Source organism: Euprymna scolopes, chromosome 8 (assembly GCF_053919585.1).
Source record: "Euprymna scolopes isolate OS-2025 chromosome 8, ASM5391958v1, whole genome shotgun sequence".
Classification (NCBI taxonomy): domain Eukaryota; kingdom Metazoa; phylum Mollusca; class Cephalopoda; order Sepiida; family Sepiolidae; genus Euprymna; species Euprymna scolopes.
The window spans coordinates 119,353,775-119,377,549 of NC_136489.1; the positions used below are offsets into that span (position 1 = coordinate 119,353,775).

The window sequence follows — 23,775 nt, forward strand, 5'->3', positions numbered from 1 at the left end:
TTATCTCCCCGTGGCATGTTCAAAAAATTCAAAGATGGCTACCTTTAACCTGCTGTCATAAAAACGTGTTTTCCCATTGTAAAAAAAACGAACTACTCGATCAAATAAGGTGAAATTTTTTGGGGGAGATTTTCAGTCCAAAACGGATAAATACAATATAACCTTTTTTTGATATTTTCATTTTTTAATGTCTTGATTAAGCTGCACAAGTATCCTAATTACAAATAAAATAAGAAATACCTTTAATTTTGTTGTGAAAATGAATGGATAGATTAGACGAAATCATTAAAATAAAAGTCAAGATTTAAAAAAAAAAAAAAAAATTGAAAGATTTTTTAAGATATTTCCATCTTATGTGATTTACAAAGGCATTTTTGCTGTAAGCTTTTAAAAAGTTAAAAAAATTTTAAAAGAAGTTTTTCCAATTTCAAATTGTTCTTTTAAAGCAGATACAATGAAATTTTCAAACAATTTTTTTTCAAGACTATAAGCAAGCCTACATTTTTTTCTTTTTTTTCTTTTCTTGTTCCTATTTGAGCATAAATTACTTACAACTGTCAGAAACATCAATGGATCTGCAAAGTTAGGATTTTTCTTTGTATTTTTGATAACAGCAGAACTGGCAACATGACCTCCAATTTCAAATTCAATGCTTGGCGAGTTCACATCCAGCAGTTGGAACTTTTTCATGTTTCGGACGCCCCATGCCAGCAACTAAAAGAAAAAGAATTTAAAAAAAAAAATCAGTTTATTAATCTATATGTTAATAGAAATACCCACAGCCGTCTCTATAAATCTAATAAACATGGCAGAAGTAGCACTCCTGTCTCTGCATCAATTCACATTTATATCAGTTATCATTTCTTGTCTGTCTGCATTTTATTCCATCAAATATATTTTTTGTATAGAATTTCTATAGTTTCTTTGGAGCTATAGAAAAATGTTCAGTTTTCTTAGTTAAGAATTATTTTTTTAGGACTGACTAAAATATACTTAATATAAAAAGTGACGTGTCATCTCAATAATATAAAATTGGGAAGCAAGTTAAGGACAACTTCTGATTAATGTTAATCGATATTTTTTACTTAAATAAATCAGATCCTTTTGACTATTTTAAAGCTTTTCACCCAACATTTAAAATTCACTGATATTGTTAACTCTTTCAAACATGAGTTGATCCATAGACATCATTCTCAATTAGAATTTCTCAGTGTTATAATTAGGAAATCATTTTTAAAAAGTTAAAAAAAAAAAGATTTATTTTAAGAGGAAGTTAATATAAGCTAGAATTTATCTAAAGATTAACAAACAAGAGTAAGGTTAAAAGTATGGAAAGGGAGTAAAACGACATGATAGCCTTCAAATCCCATGTAAACAAATTCTTGTTGAGTCGTCCCCATAAATAATCATCCTACCAAATTTACACTATAAACGATTACTACACTACCATCTTCCATTCATTAACCTTTATCCTTCAGACTTTGATAAGTGGTGACTCCTAAGTAAAAAGAGAAAAAAAAAAACGAATGAAAGGGACTAAAAAGAAGAGAAAAGTAAAAAGAAGGGAAAGTTGTTTTTCAAACTGTTAAATAAGCAACCAGACAACATAGCTAAAAGCTTACTTCAATTCCAGTTCTTTGCAAGATTGGTCGGATCCCATTTGGAACTTGATATAGCTCTCCTCTTTTCGGAGGTAAGAAAGGCAAGTCTTTTCCAGTCAACTGAAATAAAAAGATAAAAATGAAAGCATGCTATAATAAGAATCATTCATTTTGTTTTTCTTTTCGTTAAAAATTGTAACAAATTGAAGAAAATAAATTCCGCAGTTTATTTATAGTTTTCATTTCTTTTTAAGTATTTTGGTGAAGTGCTATTATAAAAGTAATCCCCATCCAAAGAAATTCTTTAACACATATAGACCATAATCCCAAATTTAGGCCATCTGTTGTATTTATTAAAAAAAAAAAAAACCTCTTGTATTTATTTATGTATATGTTGTATTTATTAAAAAAAGCAAAAAAACTCCTGTATTTATTTAAAAAAAAGTCCAAGGTTTTATGAACCTGTCCAAGGAGGGATATTTCAACTAGTTTTTAGTACTAGATGTTTGAAAAATGGAGGATATAACTTATGGATTATGTACTATATATGTAAAGGAGGCTGTGTGTGTGGAAAGGGGCGGTTGCAATAGTATTCTTTATTTGGCTTATTTTGTCTGTGATCCTGTCACAATGATAGTTTTTATCTAATCCACATGTAGAAATAACAATGCACTATCATGCATCTTATACATGTTAGATGCTTCCATTACGTGTCCAATTTACTTTGTGGCCCATTACTTCCTCTTCGGTTTAAGCTGATCATATTTATTGACCCGAATTTCGTTTGTTAAATTTGGTTTCATGAAATAAGAGCCAACATTCACAGGACGCCGAAAGGGTTTCCCCCCATGTTGGCTATTAAAGGAGACTTTATCAATCATAATGCTCAGATCTTTCTTATGAACTCCATGGCTTTTATATCATATTTGGTGTCATTGTTTGGTTGTGCTGGTGTATGCGATAACACTAGCCCCAGGCTTATTTTTCCTGTAATCCCATTATAGTGATAATCTTTACTATCTCATATCTAAAAATTATATGCCAAATAACGAATGCTATTACAAAAAGAAAAAAAAAGTTGACCTCTGCAGTCTCTACGAAATTACTCAGTCAATTTCTGGTCTAAACATTTGAAATTTTTAACTTTATGCCCCCTTATCATTTGTTTTGGGCTCAAATCAAATTATAAAGTTAGATCCATGTCCGAGTAACCTATATTTAAAATTTCAAGTGTTTAGACCCAAAATTGGCAGAGAAATTTGGGAGAATTTTCAAAGGTCAAATCATTGAACTTTGACCCCTTAACAGAAAAATTTCTGGCCGAAACCCAATTAAATCCCAAATTTCCCTAAATTATATGACACCCCTTATGTCAGATTTCGAGTCTGTAGACAAAAAATTGACAGTTATTTGGTACACAGACAGACATTTTCACTTTTATAGATATATAGATTTGGTGTCATTTTTTTTACGGTTGTGTTAGTGTATGTGACAGATTACAGAAAATACAACTATACAGGATGTTTGGAAAACACATTGCCTAACTTTGGGATTATGCTCGTAGTGATTCGCTATTTAAAATAACCGTCGCTTTTGATAAAGGGAAATAATTCAGTCAGAATTAATTCAACAGAGAGACAAGTGGAGAGTTTTCACAGTCTTCCCACGCAAAGCTCAGAAGGCGCATTCATAGCATTGTGATTCGTCAACATGGCAGTGTCTATCTTTCTGCATATGTAGACAGTGAACATCAGGACTATAAAATTTACGTGCACCACAAATAAATTATTTCTCCAGTAAACTAGATCCAGTACAGACTCCATTGTAATGACGTAAAATTTATTCCTGCGTTCAAAATGCAGATAGTGGAATTAAATGCCGCACAGCTGAGCGTCTTACTGCACCTTGACACTGAAAGCTACCACACAAGTAAAAAGATGAGTAATTCTTTTGGTGTTGACGATTTTCTCCTCTCATTCTGAATTAATCCATGCGTGCTTTTCTGCATAAAATATTCCTAAAATAATAGTTGCCTCAGTCGCCAAAGGATTTCTGCACAACACCCACAAATTTATTTTAAACCTTTTCCCCTTATTCGGAACCATCTTCATGCATGGCCTTAATATTTCTAAACTCTCTTCTAATAAAAATAATGAACTTTTAGTTTTATCTTGTTGAACAATTGCCTTTTAATTTCATATCCAATTGGAGACCCCAAGTAAGAAAAATAATGGAATTGCCATTTCTAAAAAAAAAAAAAAAAAAAAAAAAAAAAATTGAGTAAATAAGTTATTTATATACATAAACAGAGTCAGAGTTAACTGTTATTTGTTGTTGTCGTTCTTGAGTGTTGCATTTTTATTTATTTTTATTATAAAGAAAAACGATCTTTACCAATTGGTCACCCCCTCCTTTATATGCTCTATATGTGTAAAAGATCTTTCTACCTTTTATATTTGTTTGAGGTCATATTTTCATGGTTTTGTTTATGTATGTAGCAACACCAGGCCCAGACTTAATTTACTTGTGATCCTGTTACCGAGATAGTGTCTATCCAATATATATGCATACATACATTACACACACACACACATATATATATATATATATATATATATCGATGACTAAAATATATTTTATATATATATATATATATATAAGTGCACTACCACACATTGTATCTGTTGCAATAAAGAATGCTAATCAGTATTCATTTCAATAGCCTATAAATCAGAAACCAAACTATTCTAGACCTATATACAGATAGAGAGCATAATCTTGAAATTGTAAGGGACGTCTGAATGACAGCAGCAGCTATATGCAAATGACCGAGCCGTCACAGCAAGGAAAGAGGAAAGAAAAAAGGTATAAAAAAAGGAAAAACCTTAAAGACGGACAGAGAAATAGACATGTTATACCCATTGGCGGACAAAGACAAAGTACGATCTGCTCAACACGCCAGTCTTGTTCAGCACATTAGAGTACAAGAAGACTTGAACAAGAAACAAGGCGTTATCCTGGAAGCACCTGTAAATAAATGACTGTTGTTTCAACTAAAATAAAAAGCAAGTGAAGTTTTTTCCTCGTCTTTGTGTCCTTGTGACTGTCTGCGTACAACATGTGGGTCCCGAGTGTTGACATGTAACGATTACGTTATAAAATTATACCATTGTCTAAACACTGTATATACTCTTACAGGTTTTTAATTTATATAGACATTTTTAAATATGTGTAGAAAACTATTCGCAAGCAACATGCTGGGTTACATTAAGAGAACCTAATGTTTCTTGGGTTTGAATGAAGAACACTACTATGTCCTTTTTCATTATACTCATAGCATCTTTTGCACCAGTTTGACCGCTTAATTTAGCCGGAAGAAGCTGAAATTTTGGAAAACTTGAAATTAATGTCTGCTCCATATGATTTAAATTACATTAAATGTAGATGTACATGTTCTGAAGTTTTAAGGAGATTCTGTTCGCATAGCTTATCGTGGTGATGGTGAGGGGGGGGGTAGAAATTCTAGACCACTTCCATTGTTTTCCTTAGAAAAGCTTTAACAGGGGTCCTGCCCTCATAGGCCCCTCAGGGTTGTACTTAGAGATTCGGGATGCCTTGCTTGGAAAATTTTACACTTTAAGTTATGTAGATTCGCTAAACTTTCTAAATGGAACACGCACAAAAACATTTATATATAGATATTTTCCTTCTTATTATTGTTCTTAATATTGAGATTTATATGCATCTATTTTATTTACAGTTATACTAAAATTGTTTTATTTTATGTTAGATTGCATTTTTACGAGTTTGTTGAATGAAAAGAATTAACAAAGAAAGGTTTTTGAAAAACTGCAAGATTTTTTTACCAAAAACAATTCAAAGGCAGCCAAGAGTTCACCAGCTGGAGTATTTTGTTTTGTAATTTGGTACCATTGCAAGACAGGGTTACGGGCATCTGAAGGATCCAGTTTGACCATTGGATGGGCTTTAGTACGGCCAAGATATTCTGGTTTGCCCTGTAGACATATTGGAATAAAGAATCCATTAATAAAATAACATAGTCATTGAAAAAAAATATATATATATTGTCATTGAAAAAAAATATATATATATATTGTCATTGAAAAAAAAAATATATATATTGTCATTGAAAAAAAAAATATATATATTGTCATTGAAAAAAAAAAATATATATTGTCATTGAAAAAAATATATATATATAGTCATTAAAAAAATATATATATATATTGTCATTGAAAAAAAAATATATTGTCATTGAAAAAAAAATATATTGTCATTGAAAAAAAAATATATTGTAATTGAAAAAAAAATATATTGTAATTGAAAAAAAAATATAGTCATTGAAAAAAAATATAGTCATTGAAAAAAAATATAGTCATTGAAAAAAAATATATATATTGTCATTGAAAAAAAAAATATATATTGTCATTGAAAAAATATATATATATTGTCATTGAAAAAATATATATATATTGTCATTGAAAAAATATATATATATTGTCATTGAAAAAATATATATATATTGTCATTGAAAAAATATATATATATTGTCATTGAAAAAATATATATATATTGTCATTGAAAAAATATATATATATTGTCATTGAAAAAATATATATATATTGTCATTGAAAAAATATATATATATTGTGATTGAAAATATATATATATATTGTCATTGAAAAAATATATATATATTGTCATTGAAAAAATATATATATATATTGTCATTGAAAAAAATATATATATATTGTCATTGAAAAAAAATATATATATATTGTCATTGAAAAAAAATATATATATATTGTCATTGAAAAAAAATATATATATATCGTCATTGAAAATATATATATATTGTCATTGAAAATATATATATATTGTCATTGAAAATATATATATATATAGTCATTGAAAATATATATATATATAGTCATTGAAAATATATATATATATATAGTCATTGAAAATATATATATATAGTCATTGAAAATATATATATATAGTCATTGAAAATATATATATATATAGTCATTGAAAATATATATATATATATATAGTCATTGAAAATATATATATATATAGTCATTGAAAATATATATATATACAGTCATTGAAAATATATATATATATATATATAGTCATTGAAAATATATATATATATAGTCATTGAAAATATATATATATATAGTCATTGAAAATATATATATATATAGTCATTGAAAATATATATATATATATATATATATTGTCATTGAAAATATATATATATATAGTCATTGAAAATATATATATATATATTGTCATTGAAAATATATATATATATATTGTCATTGAAAATATATATATACTAGCAAAGATACCCGTGCTTCGCACGGAGCTTTGTTGCGCACTCGGGTACCAAAATCTGTGGGCACCTTTCCAGTAAGTTGATGTTGTAAGAGCAACGATTGCATAAGGTGATTAACATTTTAACTACCTCTTGTAGTGACTGAAATTCAATCAGGAACTTCACAAAACATTTTCATCAAAAAGGAAGGTTACTTGATGTTACATAGTAAATTTTTCATTGAAGTAATTTTCAACTCTTGCTTAAATTTTATCTTGCACATTCAATACTAAAAACTTACCACAATCAGATCATGTCAGTTTTTCCTCATATCCATTTCTCGAACTTTTCACTGAAGAGCCTCAGGGTAAACTACATTTCTGCTGCTTTGATTTGGAGCCAGAATGCAGAGTTTTTCTGAACTTCCTGTCCGGCTGATGGAGACGTAGAACATACCGTGACTGAAGCAGTCTGATGTCAAGTCTACGCCAATGGTGTTAAATGTCTGACCTTGACTTTTGTTTATGCTCATTGCAAAACACACCTTCACAGGAAATTGGAGTCTCTGGAATTTAAATGGAAGTTCTGAGTCCGATGGAACTAAGGGGATCCTTGGCAGTAGAACGGTTTCGCCTTTGTAGGGACCACAGGAAATGGTGGCCTCAAGTACATTGGTGTGCAATCTGGTGATAACACCTCTGGTTCCGTTTGTTGTTTTTGGCGGTTCCAAGGATCGAAGAATCATGATTGGCGATCCAATTTTGAGATTTAAAATGTGTGGAGGCATTCCAGATATCTCCAAAGAGTTTAAAAACTCCACAGGGTAGTGAACAGCTTCATATTCATTAGTAGCCGAATCAACTGACTTGTATTGCTTTGTGTCTCCTGGAAATTCATTCATTATTGAATTGTTCAAATGATTCACATTGCTGTTTAATGGCGAAATAATAGCCCTCTCAGCAAGCCAATCCGGTGATTTTCCATTGTTTTGCAGGTCTGGGTACACTTTGTCTTTCAGTTGCTTCTGATTACCGACACATTTACCAAGCGCAGTTGGAATCTTAATTGTGTCAGGTGAAGAAGTGATAGGAAACTGACCATTACCGATTTGGAGAAGCAATTTTGAGAAGTCTGCTGTAGCTGTGTTATCAGAGATATAGGCTCTCATATTAGTAGTCAGTCTCTTCACTATAACGTGCCTCCAGAGATAGGATTGTTTCAAACTTGCATTGACAATGTTAGCCCTTGTGCGATTTTTAACCACTGGGAGGATTTGACGGAAATCACCGCAAAATAAGGTTGGAATGCCACCCATGGGATTCTTGTTTCCTGTGATGTCTTGCAGTGTTCGGTCAATTGCTTCATAAGCACTCTTGTGCGTCATTGGGGCTTCGTCTACAATGATTGCAGAGGTGTCTCTAATTACATTTGCCAAGGCTGAGTTACCAGTAATTTTGCAAACTGGCTGATCCATTCGATGAGTATCCAAGGGTACTTTAAAAGTGCTGTGAAGAGTGCGGCCACCTTGTAGTAGAGTAGCAGCAATGCCACTGGATGCTGTTGCAAGCACAATCTTTCTCATGGATCTAATCTTTGCAAGGATCAAATTGATTACAAAAGTCTTGCCCGTACCACCTGGAGCATCAAGAAACATCATGTTTTTGTTCATTTCACCTTGTGCTTCCAACATTGCCATGAATGAATTGTAAACTTCTCTTTGAGAATCGGTCAGTTTTTCTTGCATATTTTTTGCTTGTAGGGAAAGTTCTTCAAGATTATAAGTAACTTCACGTTGATACTCTCTCGCGAGTCTTTCATCTCTCCCTTGCGTTGGTGCAGGTAATCCATAGCTTGCCAATGGTTGACCGCACATAAGGAGAACTTTTTCTTCAATTAGACAAAGAGTTTTATTGTAGATGTCCTCATTAAAATCTGCTTCTGGATTGTTAACTTCTTGCCTGTATCTGTGAAGAATGTCTTCAGATATTACATCACGAAAAGCCATCCAGATCTCAAGAGGATTTCTTGGCTCACAGGCTGTTAAAATTATCACAAATAGGCTTCGCAAATTTGAAGGTGATTGAGTGGCACTTGCCTCTCCTACTGCTTGATGCAAGTGATGGTCATTTTCTAGAAGGCCTCGAGCAAGGCACGCTGCTCTGTATGTTTCAAACACCTGACCATTGTATGCTCGCAAATTTTGAAATGAAGTTGGACCAGCAACCTCATTGAGCAACAGGCGTAAGAAATAACACTCCCCTGCTTTTGGACTAATCATGTAGATTCTCCCAATGCATGGTGCCTTCCATACATCATCATTTTCAGTACCTTCAACTTGTACCCCACGCATTCTTCTCATCCATTTCTTTGTCGATTTGTTCCAAGTGTAAAACTCAGGGACTTCTACGTATTTGAGACCCCTTGCAAAGTCATCCTCATGGCAGAGTTGAAAAAATGCTGTCAAAGTTGTGGCAGGCGGTGGACCTTGGGCTCGTTCCAGAGCAGTATCAGCTGAGAACATGACATGCTGCCCATTTTCAAGATGAACAGAAAGTTGTACAATTGGGGGGAAATGTTCATGGATGGGATGTTCCAATATCCTCCAGGCCGCCTCTGAACTGCCGACATACCTTGCATTCTGGAACTGCTGGATCTCATCCACAATGTGACTTTGTACTTGGCCTTGTTGGTTAGCTGCTCCATCAATTCTTTGTAGTTCAAACACTGCTTGATCACATCCTTTATTCACGTATTTGAGGACATATTTGATGCTTTGGATCGAGCTGCAAATTTCTACGTTAATGTGAGCGTTGAACTGCTGAAGGAGGACCTTGTTGTACGGAACAATCCACTGGTTTGTTATTTCTTGATTAACATACCGACCATTTCTCTTCATCCTTATTGTACCAGTCTGGCCTCCATCTTCTGGTTTTCTTCGCCTGTACTTGGGGTAAGAGTCTTGGCCTTGCTCGGTACACTGAAGAAATTCTTTTGGGTATTTTTTGGAACATTTGTTGTCAATCGTACATGGACAATTTGGATTAAATGGTCCACAAGGTCCATGCACCATATGTGCCATCACTTTAGCATGAAGATCAGGATCTTCCTCTTTGTCAGGGATCTCTGCAGATATGCAGAGATCCATTTTTTCTGGTAGAAGTTTGTCCTCTGGGGCCTGCCAGGTGAGGATGTGTGCATGCGGCAGTCCTCTTTTTTGATATTCAATACTGTACAGGAAAGCCCTCAACCTGCCAAATCCTCCCTTTTTAATAAATTCAAGTAACTTTTTTAGCTTCTGCCTGAAAACCCTGGCAACAATATCTGGACGATCCTGAGGGTCTTGCCCTTGAAGACAATTTTCTGTAATTTCTGTCCACTTTGGATTTGTTGTGAACGTGATGAAGAGGTCGGCTCGGCCCATTCGCCGAACATATGCCATGGCATCACTTTGACGCTCAAACATGTATCGAGGGCCTCCTGTATAAGTTGCCGGAAGAACAACTCGTTGACCAAACTGTTCTGGATTCCCATCCTCCCTAAGAATTGAATCTCTCAAGTTGCTATAATTGTCAGCTCTCAGGGTCTGTTGCTCACGCCTCAGGAACTGTAAACGTTCTGTTTCAATCTTGCAGTACACATCCACCAGCCATTGTTGAAATAGCCTTCGGTACCAGAGAAAATAGTTTCCAGGCCGAGTCATTAAATGGTACGAATAAAATTGCTGTTGGGTAACTTTTCGCCCATTGGATGCCTTCATGTAGATGTTGTAAGATGGAGAACCATAGGGGTACATTAACGGGTACATTAAAGTATCGTAGAGGGGATGTAGTTCGGAGATCCATTTTAATGTATCATTTCTAAAACGCAAGACAATATCCCGGTTAGCTGTTGGTTCATTCTCCATTAATATTCCAATCTCATACGTTGTTGTTGGAGCATTGAATCGCCGTGGATGCTCTTCTTGCGGCCTTCGGTCTTCCCTTATGACAACTTTATGTTCTACCAAGTGTTCTTCTTCAATCCTCTCCTTTGTTGTTTTCAGCTGACAAATGAAGCTGTTGTTCTCATGTAAAAATTCAGTCAGACTTTGGAGAATGTCTCTATTGAGTCTACTGTCACGTCCCCGATTATGTAGTTCCTCTTCCAGACTATCCAAGAAGTAGACTTGAATAAACTTTGCTGTTTCATCTTCAGGTGGTAAAAGACTCCCAATCTGGTGGCAAACCTGGCCTCGAATTCTAAAAGAAGGATTCCACCCATGTACTGCCACAATTTTGTGACCAAATGATGTCATTGCAAAACAATTGTTATAACTGCGTAGATTTTGCAGAAAATCTTTAGAGATGGGACCATTGCCGGAGAGCAAATCTTGAAGCAACTGAGGCAGTGGTGGAAAGCTATCAAGCACAACTTTGCCAGAAGAACAACAACAACCAGGGGTTTCTCCTTTAAATTTTACAGCTGAGCAATGTTGACATACTTTGTCCATTTTTCCTATATCAGCTGTAGTGAGAGAGTCATTTTTGTTGTAGAGCAATCCTTTTCTATTGCAGTGTTCTATTTCATGGTGTCTCAAAGCAGTCATTCGTTGTCTAGCTGCCTCGTTTTCTGTCAATTGCTGGGGCAAAGTCATACTCTCTCTCCATGCAGCCTCTCGTTGTTGCCCTTGGTATAGGCGAAAGCTTCGTTGGGTTTCCGATTCATTCTGATGTCGTTGAGCCACTCTCAACTGACCTTGTGTACGTCTACTTACCTCATATAATTCATTCGATCGTAATATTGCTTCTCTTTCCAGTGCATATCTTTGCCTTTCTTGAATTTCATCTTGTGATGAATTTAACCGCCTTACAGCATGTCTAGTTCTGTCAGCTTCACGTTGGGTTTCTCTTTCCAAATCTGACAGTCTTGCTCTCCTTTCTCTTTGACGTATCCTGTTAAGTTCTAGACGTCTTTCTCTATCTGAATTGTTTTCATTGGAGCGAACTGCAGCAACTCTTAGTCTATTAGCTTCCAATCTTTCCATTCTTTCTTCCTCACTTTCGTTTCTACTTCGTTTGGGTGGCATAATTTCGGTTTTAAACGGAATTGTTTAACGATATTAATGATTGTAAATTAATTAAGCGTAAAGGAAATGTATACTAACTGAAATGGACGAACTATAAATAATATTTCTGAATAGTACAATTATAAACAATTATATTGTACCTATTTACTATGCCTCCCCACGGGACAGAGTTAGACACCAGGGTCGTTTTTTAACGTGGAGAAAAGGTACAAAAATAAAAATTGTCTCAGTCGTGAAGGATTTCTCCTCCACCGAAAGAGAACAAGAAAATGAAGTGCAGCATCTGAAGAACAGATACTACACTTTGATCTTGACCAAAAGGAATGAATAAAAGCGACCTACGTGTGACTCATTACTTCCGGGTGTAAACGTCACAGTCTAAAAGTAATAATTAAAAAAAAAAAAGTAAATGTAAAATAAATGTAATACTAACTTAGGTTAACTAAGTAAACAGTACAATTAAAACAGTTCTATTAAAACAAATAATTACTAAGATCTAGGTAATTGTTAGTCTCATTGTTATGGTTTTAAAGAAAAAAATGTGTAAAAAAAGTTCTGCTTTTGTGAGTACGTGTATTTCTTTTAAATTACATAACCTTTTTATTTTATTATTTATATCTCTTTTAAATTTATATATTTTGTTAGTAAACTGGAAGAAATTCAGTTGAATAAAACCTTGTTCGTGTTCTTTACGTTAAACTCATATTTTTATAAAAGGTTCATCCGGTTTAAAGAAAGCACTAAGTTTAAATAAGACTGGAAATAACTAATTCAATATATAAATAGAAAAATGAAATAAATATAAGCTTCAAGTCTTAAGATAGTAATAATCAAAATGTAATAAATTATTTGTAGTTCAAATCTATGATAAGACAGGCTTTCGAAATAGGCTCGACCAGAAAGATTAAATTGGAACGAAATTATAATCTCCGTGCCATTTTCAAAACAACCCCACAAAAGTAACGGTATCCTGCAGTTGGTTAAAATGACAACGTTGGTTGTAAGAAAAATGTAAAAGAAAATGCGCTTATCTGTTTATTTTGACCTGTTTTATTTAATTAAAAAAAATTTGGCTATAACTGGAAGAGAGCGTTATGTTTTGGGGGTTGTTTAAAAAATAGAATGGAAATAAAGTTAGTTCCGTTTTAATTGTCTTTAATTGCGGCAAGCGCTAACAAAATCGAAAAATCACTGTTTACATTCGAAATGTTAACTTTTATAGGTTTACAGGTTTGCTGACAAGGCTGGGGGTGTTTAATACAATTATTTTACTAAATTGATTTTTTTCATTTAAAAATAAAATTATTTCTTTTTTAATTAAGTTTTATTTTAAAATATTTGTTTTTGTTTATTTATATAAAATTACGATAGTTGAATTGTATTCTTTCAATTATATTGGCAAGTAAAATATAAAAGATTAAAACGGAACGAAATTGAAATTTCCATTACATTTTCAATACAATCCCAAAACATAAAGCTTTGCTCGCCAATGAATTGTTTTGATAATATACGTAAAGTGAAATAAATCGAATATAAAATTAAATGAAAATATATTAAATAATTAAATGTTAAATAGATTTTGTAAATAGTACAGTTGAAATGATTAGAATATTTCCAATATGTAATAAGGTCGAGGTAATTAGTTAAAGAGATTTAATATAATGTGATATGCAAATGAGCATAAGTCATTCGATATGGGGGTGGTTTGTAGACTAGTATATAAAGAAATTAGGCATAGATTCTTATGTCTCCTATAACAGAAACATCCTAAAATGGGTTCTAATGTTTCTCTACCAGGAGAGATCTACCCTCTTACCTCCTTTATATTTCGTTGATGATGGAGAGCTGTACACACAGACAGAAACACACGAACCCTATTACTTTATAAAGATATAGATATATTGTCATTGAAAATATATATATATATATATTGTCATTGAAAATATATATATATATATATATATATTGTCATTGAAAATATATATATATATATTGTCATTGAAAATATATATATATATTGTCATTGAAAATATATATATATATATATATTGTCATTGAAAATATATATATATATATTGTCATTGAAAAAATATATATATATAGTCATTGAAAAAATATATATATATAGTCATTGAAAAAATATATATATATAGTCATTGAAAAAATATATATATATATATTGTCATTGAAAAAATATATATATATATTTTCATTGAAAAAATATATATATATATATTGTCATTGAAAAAATATATATATATATATTGTCATTGAAAAAATATATATATATATTGTCATTGAAAAAATATATATATATATTGTCATTGAAAATATATATATATTGTCATTGAAAATATATATATATATATGTCATTGAAAATATATATATATATTGTCATTGAAAAAATATATATATATATATATTGTCATTGAAAATATATATATATATATTGTCATTCAAAATATATATATATATATTGTCATTCAAAATATATATATATATTGTCATTGAAAAAATATATATATATATTGTCATTGAAAAAATATATATATATATTGTCATTGAAAAAATATATATATATATTGTCATTGAAAAAATATATATATATATTGTCATTGAAAAAATATATATATATATATTGTCATTGAAAAAATATATATATATATATATTGTCATTGAAAAAATATATATATATATTGTCATTGAAAAAATATATATATATATTGTCATTGAAAAAATATATATATATATTGTCATTGAAAATATATATATATATATTGTCATTGAAAATATATATATATATATTGTCATTGAAAAAAAATATATATATATTGTCATTGAAAAAATATATATATATATATTGTCATTGAAAATATATATATATATATTGTCATTGAAAATATATATATATATATTGTCATTCAAAATATATATATATATTGTCATTGAAAAAATATATATATATATTGTCATTGAAAAAATATATATATATATTGTCATTGAAAAAAAATATATATATATATTGTCATTGAAAAAATATATATATATATATATATTGTCATTGAAAAAATATATATATATATTGTCATTGAAAAAATATATATATATATTGTCATTGAAAAAATATATATATATATATTGTCATTGAAAAAATATATATATATATTGTCATTGAAAATATATATATATATATTGTCATTGAAAATATATATATATATATTGTCATTGAAAAAAAATATATATATATTGTCATTGAAAAAATATATATATATATATTGTCATTGAAAATATATATATATATATATATTGTCATTGAAAATATATATATTGTCATTGAAAAAATATATATATTGTCATTGAAAAAATATATATATATTGTCATTGAAAAAATATATATATATTGTCATTGAAAAAATATATATATCGTCATTGAAAAAATATATATATCGTCATTGAAAAAATATATATATCGTCATTGAAAAAATATATATATCGTCATTGAAAAAATAATGTATTTTCATGAGAAAAAAAAATATTTTCATGAGAAAAAAAAAATATTTTCATGAGAAAAAAAAAATATTTTCATGAGAAAAAAAAAATATTTTCATGAGAAAAAAAAAATATTTTCATGAGAAAAAAAAAATATTTTCATGAGAAAAAAAAAATATTTTCATGAGAAAAAAAAAATATTTTCATGAGAAAAAAAAAATATTTTCATGAGAAAAAAAAAATATTTTCATGAGAAAAAAAAAATATTTTCATGAGAAAAAAAAATATTTTCATGAGAAAAAAAAAATATTTTCATGAGAAAAAAATATTTTCATGAGAAAAAAATATTTTCATGAGAAAAAAATATTTTCATGAGAAAAAAATATTTTCATGAGAAAAAAATATTTTCATGAGAAAAAAATATTTTCATGAGAAAAAAATATTTTCATGAGAAAAAAATATTTTCATGAGAAAAAAATATTTTCATGAGAAAAAAATATTTTCATGAGAAAAAAATATTTTCATGAGAAAAAAATATTTTCATGAGAAAAAAATATTTTCATGAGAAAAAAATATTTTCATGAGAAAAAAATATTTTTTCATTAGAAAAAAATATATTGTCATTAAAAAAAAATATATTGTCATTAAAAAAATGATATATTGTCATTAAAAAAATGATATATTGTCATTAAAAAAATGATATATTGTCATTAAAAAAATGATATATTGTCATTAAAAAAATGATATATTGTCATTAAAAAAATGATATATTGTCATTAAAAAAATGATATATTGTCATTAAAAAAATGATATATTGTCATTAAAAAAATGATATATTGTCATTAAAAAAATGATATATTGTCATTAAAAAAATGATATATTGTCATTAAAAAAATGATATATTGTCATTAAAAAAATGATATATTGTCATTAAAAAAATGATATATTGTCATTAAAAAAATGATATATTGTCATTAAAAAAATGATATATTGTCATTAAAAAATGATATATTGTCATTAAAAAAATGATATATTGTCATTAAAAAAATGATATATTGTCATTAAAAAAATGATATATTGTCATTAAAAAAATGATATATTGTCATTAAAAAAATGATATATTGTCATTAAAAAAATGATATATTGTCATTAAAAAAATGATATGTCATTAAAAAAATGATATATTGTCATTAAAAAAATGATATATTGTCATTAAAAAAATGATATATTGTCATTAAAAAAATGATATATTGTCATTAAAAAAATGATATATTGTCATTAAAAAAATGATATATTGTCATTGAAAAAATGATATATTGTCATTGATAACAGTTTACTTGCACAAAAAGTGTAAGACAATGAAGATGGATATGGAAAAAGTATGGATGATGGAGGTATTAAGGCGGTTCAGAAGTTTTCTTACCTTGGTGATAACTAGGGCTATGATAATAGAATATTCTTTTCATTGTTTTGACTCTCGAGTATATATCCGACACAGATACAGTTAATCAACAGAGAACGACATCACCATATAAATGCATATAAAATATCAAGGGATACACACTCGAGAGTCAAAACAATGAAAAGAATATGCTGTTGTCCTAGCCCTAGTGATAACATTCGATCACAGGGAGGAGCAGGCACCAATAAGATTGTTAAAATTAGGGATGGACGGAGTAAATTCTGCTATTACTAATCAGCAAAGCATTGTTGATCAAGATTCTATTATATGGAACGGCTCATCAAGAACTTATTTACATTAGACTTGAAGACAACCATATTGTAGTCAGCCGGAAAGCAGGAAAACGGAAGACAATTCCACAGGCGTGCAGTTCTAAGAAAGAAGCTTTGTTCATGGAATCTACGTTTAGGTTTAGGCACAGATAAAGAGTGGGGGGAATTATTGATAGTGTTTACAGCTAGACGAGTGTTTCTTGTGAAAGTTTGGCGAGGGGGGACCATAGATTGAAGCTCAGTCGAACACTTTCCATGAAAATAACGATACATCAGAGACAAACTCGCAACATCTCTTCTGTGAGATAGAGGTTGCAAGGAAGAGAAAAGGACATCTCCTACGAGGCTACGAAGTCTATTTTGAACTCTATCAAGGCAGGACAAGTCCTTTCTAGCAGCTCCTGCCCAGATGTGGCAACAGTATTCCATCCTTGGACGTACCTGGCTCTTATATAGATAGAGAATAGCATCAGCAGTGAGATATCTACCGGATCGATAGAAAGATCCCACCATTTTTCCAGCGGCCTTGGCAACAGATTTGATGTACGTGTTCCATTTAAGATCAGGAGTAATGGTCAAGCCCAGAAGCTTGTCAAAACTTGAGGCCTCCTGAAGACGAGAGCCATTCATTTCAATTGATGCCAAATGTGGATCAGAATGTTGATGATGTAAAGAGAGAAGCTTGGTTTTAGATGCATTAAAAGTAACCAGCCACTTCTTACCCCATTGTACTACGTGTTCAAGATCAGAGGAGAGAGAATTGGAGAGAACTTGGTCGTTTACTGTCTTAGATGTGCTACCATAAATGGTAGTGTCGTCAGCATAGATGTCTACAAATGATGTAAGGATGTGATTTGGAAGATCATTAATATAGATCAGGAAAAGAGTTGGGCCCAGGATGGATCCCTGAGGGACACCGGCATTAATACTGTGAGCTTCTGATTTTTGCCCCTCAACTACTACTCTTATGAACCTATCAGAAAGAAATGATTTAATAATTGAGAAGACATTTCCAGCAATACCATAGCTAGAAATCTTATGAAGTAAACCTTTATGCCATACCCTATCAAAGGCCTTAGATATGTCAAGAGCAATTGCCCTAGAAAGGTTGCCTCTGTCGAGAGACTTGCTAATCCTATGAGATATAACTGTAAGTACATCAGCTGTAGATCTAGCAGAACGGAAACCATATTGAGTGTCACTAAGAAGGTTATTTTTGTTGAGATGGTTGATTACTTCTGTATTTAACACAGATTCCAGCAACTTACTCATGACGCACAGGAGACTTATTGGCCTGTACTGAGAGGGGGATGAGCGATCACCTGAATTCTTAAAAGGAAACGAAAAGAAAAGGAACTTGATTGTGTATGTGATGCTATGGCCGTCTCCCTTACGTCGAGGAGCATTAGAAAGTGGCTCATGAAAAAGGAAAAAGTTGTTTGAAGTACAAAAAAAAAAAAAAAAAATGACAAAGGTTAGAAGTGATTCAACAAGGCATATGAAGGCGATTGGAAATGAGATTAATGGTCAGCTGGGAGTGGCTGAGAGCATGAGTCAATTTTCACTTATTGGTCATTCTTAGACAAAAGACTGGAATAAGGTTTCTGATTTTGAGTCAATAAATTCAGGATCAGAGTTAATTTATGGAGAGTTTTCAGTTTGTGACAGTTGGAGGCTCAGAGGTCCCCTGAGAGAGATTAGAATAATTGGATTCAGAGTCAGGCGAGAGTAGATCAAGTTGAGAAGATTATTTGGAGGACAACAAGAACAGACAACTAACAGTAGACAATGTTTGGGGGTCTTTTTTTTTTAAAGCTCAACCAAGTTAATACTAACGACTTGTCTTAACAACAAAGGCAACCATCAGGTTACAAATATACATAAGAATGCTAAAAGGCTGCTCTGAAAATCTGCAAAGGAGCAACTTTATAAACACCTTTAAATCTGAACCTTGATCAGAGAAAAAAAAAGAGGACCAGATTTAGTGGTCACTGTTAGAGGGATAAGGATTAAATTGTCAGTAATCTTATTTTGTGGGGGGAGGGTCAAAGCTAGCACACTGTACCTAGGAAGACTTACTTGGTGAGATTGAGGATAAAACAAGATGGCATGAGAGAGAGAGAGTCCAGATTTGCAACACTAGCATGACTAGATAACTTTTCAATCCAGCAATTTTGGAAAAAGTTTTTATGCTTAAAGTTCTTTATATTTTCAGATATTTATTCATCATATTTGGTTTGGTTGCTTTGTAGAAGAAGTGTTTTTGCTTTTGACTTTGCAGAACATGATTGAGTTTTGCAAAGGGGGAAAAAAAATAACACCAATAATATTAACAGTATGTTCAATTTGTCGTATCTGGTAGCACCAATATTTTCTCTGGGTGTGCGAGAGAGAGAGAGAGAGAGAGAGAGAGAGAGAGAGAGAGAGAGAGAGAGAAAGAGAGAGAAAGAGAGAGAGAGAGAGAAACAGAGAGAGAAACAGAGAGAGAGAGAAACAGAGAGAGAGAGAAACAGAGAGAGAGAGAAACAGAGAGAGAGAGAAAGAGAGAGAGAGAGAAAGAGAGAGAGAGAGAAACAGAGAGAAAGAGAGAGAGAGAGAGAGAAAGAGAGAGAGAGAGAAAGAGAGAGAGAGAGAGAAAGAGAGAGAGAGAGAGAAAGAGAGAGAGAGAGAGAGATTCAAATCAAGAATATAATTGTGTAGAATGCACAAGTAATTAGAGGATGACACATAGCGCACCCATGAAGATCTACTTGGTGAGATGCAGGATAGAACGAGATGATATGAGAAAGTCAAAGATCCATGACACTAGCACGGCTAGAGGAGGAGGAGGAAGAGGATCAATAAAATAAAAGTACTGCTACTCACAAAAGTGTCATGATCAAAAAGTTCAATGTAAATATCTGGAGGTTGGATTTCCAAATTCTGAGGATTTCCATGAATTTCAATCTGTTCAAAGATCAACGTCTGGTCCCACGTTGGACAGAGTGTTTTCTTTTCTCTTTCTGTTACCATACTCTGGGTAAGGAATGATACTCGAGCAAACGGATCTGGTTAAAGAAAACGCGTTTAAAAGAATAATAAAAACCATAAGAAAAAGAATGTTAATTTTTTGGTTATTTTAAAAATTCAGAGATAAAAAATAGCAGTGTACCTGATAATCCTGTATCATCAGCAGCAGCCAAATCTCTGGCTTGATACAAGTAGCAACGGAGTTGATATTTGCAAGGTTCTAAAAAAGAAAGAAAAGTAATTGCATCTTAAAACTAGCTCTCATTCGTTGATGTATTATACTAAATGTGAGTTAATCAACATTCGTTTCCATCTGGCATTTTTCTATATATCTTAACACAAAATGAATGCTAAAAAATGACTTAGTTATGGGACGAGTTTTGTTTAAAATTATATATATCATCATCGGCGGTCACTCGTGTCCGAGTAAGACTGTCCTCCGTTGTGGCTTCTGTGGGTCCTCAGGTGAGCATAGAGCCCAATTCTAGACCCAATTTTTCTTGTGCAATTTGGGCAGATAAAGGTAGTGGTGGTGGGGTGGAGTTGGGTGTGTCTGGTTGATAATCTGTCCTTTCTGTGCTTGCGTTTATCCTCAGCAGCTTGATTTAGGTCACTGCTATAAAGCGCGGCACCTTCGTGGACAGCGCTCCTCCATGCCAACCTGCTCCCAGCCACATCCTCCTATGTCTCAAGGTCCATGTGAAACCGCTTTAGATTTGCTTTGATGTTGTCCTTATACCTCATCTTTTGGCCACCCTGGGCGTGCTTTCCCTCAACAAGCTGAGAATAGAAAATCTGTTTTGGGAGGCGGAGATCCGGCATTCGGACAACATGACCAGTCCATCTGAGCTGGCGTTGAGCAACAGTAGCGGTGATAGTAGGAATGTCAGCCTCACTCAGAATGCTGGTGTTGGTGCGTCAGTCCTTCCAACTGATTCTGAGGATTTTTTGGAGTCATCTTTGGTGATATGTCTCCAAGGTTTTTACGTGCCTCCCATATGTGGTCCAGGTCTCCGATCCATAGAGAAGAGTGGGCAGCAAGACAGCTTTGTATACCATGATTTTGGTCTTTGCCAGAAGGTCACGGTTCTCAAATACTCTCTTCCTTAGCCTTGAGAAAGCCCCACTGGCACAGCTGAGACGGTGTTGTATTTCATCATCTATGTTGGCTTTTGATGATAGGATGCTGCCTAGGTATGGGAAGTGGTCCACATTTTCCAGTCTAACATTATCGATGGAGATGTTTGGGGGTGAGACTGGAGTACTGTTTGGTGGTGATTGATGGAGGATTTGAGTTTTTTTTATATTGATTGTTAGTCCTAGATGTTTGTACGCCCTCGTGAAGGCAACCAGTGTACACTGTAGGTCCTCTTCTGAGAGGGCTACAAGGGCGTTATCGTCTGCATACTGTAGCTCCATAATGGATATGGTGTTCGTTCGACCTTTGGCCCCGAATCTGTTGATGTTAAAAAGTCGCCCGTCAATTCTGTACATAGTCCGAACTCCACGGGGAAGATGTTTGTCTGTGAGATGGAGGATAGCAGTAATGAAGATGGAGAACAGGGTTGGGGCAATGACACATCCCTGTTTCACTCCTGTGTTAACCCTGAAGGGCTCCGTATCATCTCCACTACTACTGAGGACTGTAGCTGACATTGTCATGTAGCAGTCTCAGTACCTAAATGTACCTCTCTGGGCATCCAAACCTTGCAAGAACCAGCCAAAGGGCTTGACGGTTCACCAAGTCAAAGGCTTTAGTAAGGTCTATAAAAGCCATGTATAATGGTAAATTTTGCTCCCTGCACTTTTCTTGGAGTTGACGAGCAGTGAAGATCATGTCCATCGTGCCTCTATTTGGGCGATGGACATGATCTTCGCCCAACTGTGTATATATATATATATATATATAAACTCTGTGTGTGTGTGTATGTGTGTATATATATATATATATATATATATATATACACACACATACACAGTTTTAATTTTTATAATTTATAACTGAACAAATCACCCATCTCAGTAGCACTGTCTTTTCAACCTAAACAGATGCTTAGCCGAATTTGGTTTCCCTTTAAGAGTTTGGAGAGGACAGGGGCTAACTCAGCAGAGCATTTCTTTATTAGTGTGGCAGGAATGTGATCAATCCCACACGCTTTGGAGATGTCAAGTTTTTATAATACGGACATGAGAATTAGTGATTTTCAGGTCTACGAGTATGGCTTCTGTCTGCAAAGAGAAATTTGAGAGTGTATGGTTTGAAATGTCTAAGGTGGAGTTGGAAGCAAACCACTGGGAAAACAGGTTAACTTCCTCAGTCACTATACAAGTGACCTCATAGTTATTAGATAGTAGGGGGCATTGTTGATTGTCCATTATTCATCACACTATTATAAATTTCCCTGAAATCACGAGTTCCTATTTTTTTGCAATTTGATATGTTTCCTGATCACTTTGGTATGCCTTCTCTTGGTTACGGCTATTTCACTTTTACAATTATTTCTAGCTTCTATAAACTTTAATCTACTTGACTGGTCGTGGACGAATTTGTAGAATGTATGCTACTTTTGCGCTATGGCAGTTGTACAAGTTAGAGTGAACCATTGGGGAGAGTGAGGCTTGCTATAATACTTTCACATGGGAAAGTGTGCTTCAGTGTTTTCTTTGCACCATTCAGTTGTCTCATTGGCAGACTGTTCAACAGGAAGAGAAAAGATAATAATCTATGGGGTATCTCTGATGTGTTCTCTGATAGCTTCCCAATCAGCCTTTTTCAAATAGGCATTCCAAGTGGACTATGGGTATTTGTCACACAATCCTCGGGTACTGTGGTAAGGAATAGATGTAGAAGTGACACTTGCTGATTATCACAATCTGGGACCCGGGTCATGTGATTGTATTAGGGAATGCAATATAGAGAAGATATATATATGTGTGTGTGTGTGTGTGTGTGTGTGTGTGTGTGTAATATAATAATTCTCCAAGTATCAAGCTTTCTCAGTTGGTCATTTATTACTTTTAAAAAAGATATCCATTACAATATTGTTTCGTATTGCAACTAACGAGCCTGCAAAATTATGTTATTGCTGCATATTTAGGTGTACGGCACAATCACGTTGACACACCGGTTCTCGCCAGATCACCGAAGTTAAGCAACGTTGAGCATGGCCAGTACCAGATGGGTGACCATTTGGGAAGGTCAGGCGCTGTATGTACCTTCTGGGAAGGTTGAGCGTGGGACCAGCACCCTCACCCCGAAAAAAAGAACTCTTCGCTACAAAAACATCTACAAAAGTTGTAGATGGCCTATGCCCCTCCAGGGGCTCAAGGGCTACGGACGGATGGCATATTTAGTCACATACTCATTAGATGTTTACCTTAAAAACTTAGAAAAACACCATTTTGGATGGATGGATGGATGGATGAGTTATTTAATCAGCATATCAACCTTTGTGGGTCATTTAATGCTGTTTTTTTTTTTTTTTTTTTTTTCTATCAACCCCTTCTGGGCCATTCAATGCTGAATCTA

General features: G+C 32.6%; 1 protein-coding gene across 4 annotated transcripts in view; it reads right to left on the reverse strand.

Annotated features, from left to right (window-relative positions):
• The window catches only part of LOC145283742 (myoferlin-like), a 425,198-nt gene that overhangs the window by 57,861 nt on the left and 343,562 nt on the right, over positions 1-23,775 (reverse strand). For all 4 annotated transcript variants that reach the window (XM_080132804.1, XM_080132803.1, XM_080132802.1 and 1 more), the window contains 5 exons: positions 20,389-20,466; positions 20,103-20,284; positions 5,468-5,617; positions 1,623-1,721; positions 553-714 (listed from right to left, as the gene is read on the reverse strand). In XM_080132804.1, coding sequence (XP_079988930.1) covers positions 553-714; positions 1,623-1,721; positions 5,468-5,617; positions 20,103-20,284; positions 20,389-20,466 — 671 coding nt within the window. The remainder of the gene's footprint in view (positions 1-552; positions 715-1,622; positions 1,722-5,467; positions 5,618-20,102; positions 20,285-20,388; positions 20,467-23,775) is intronic.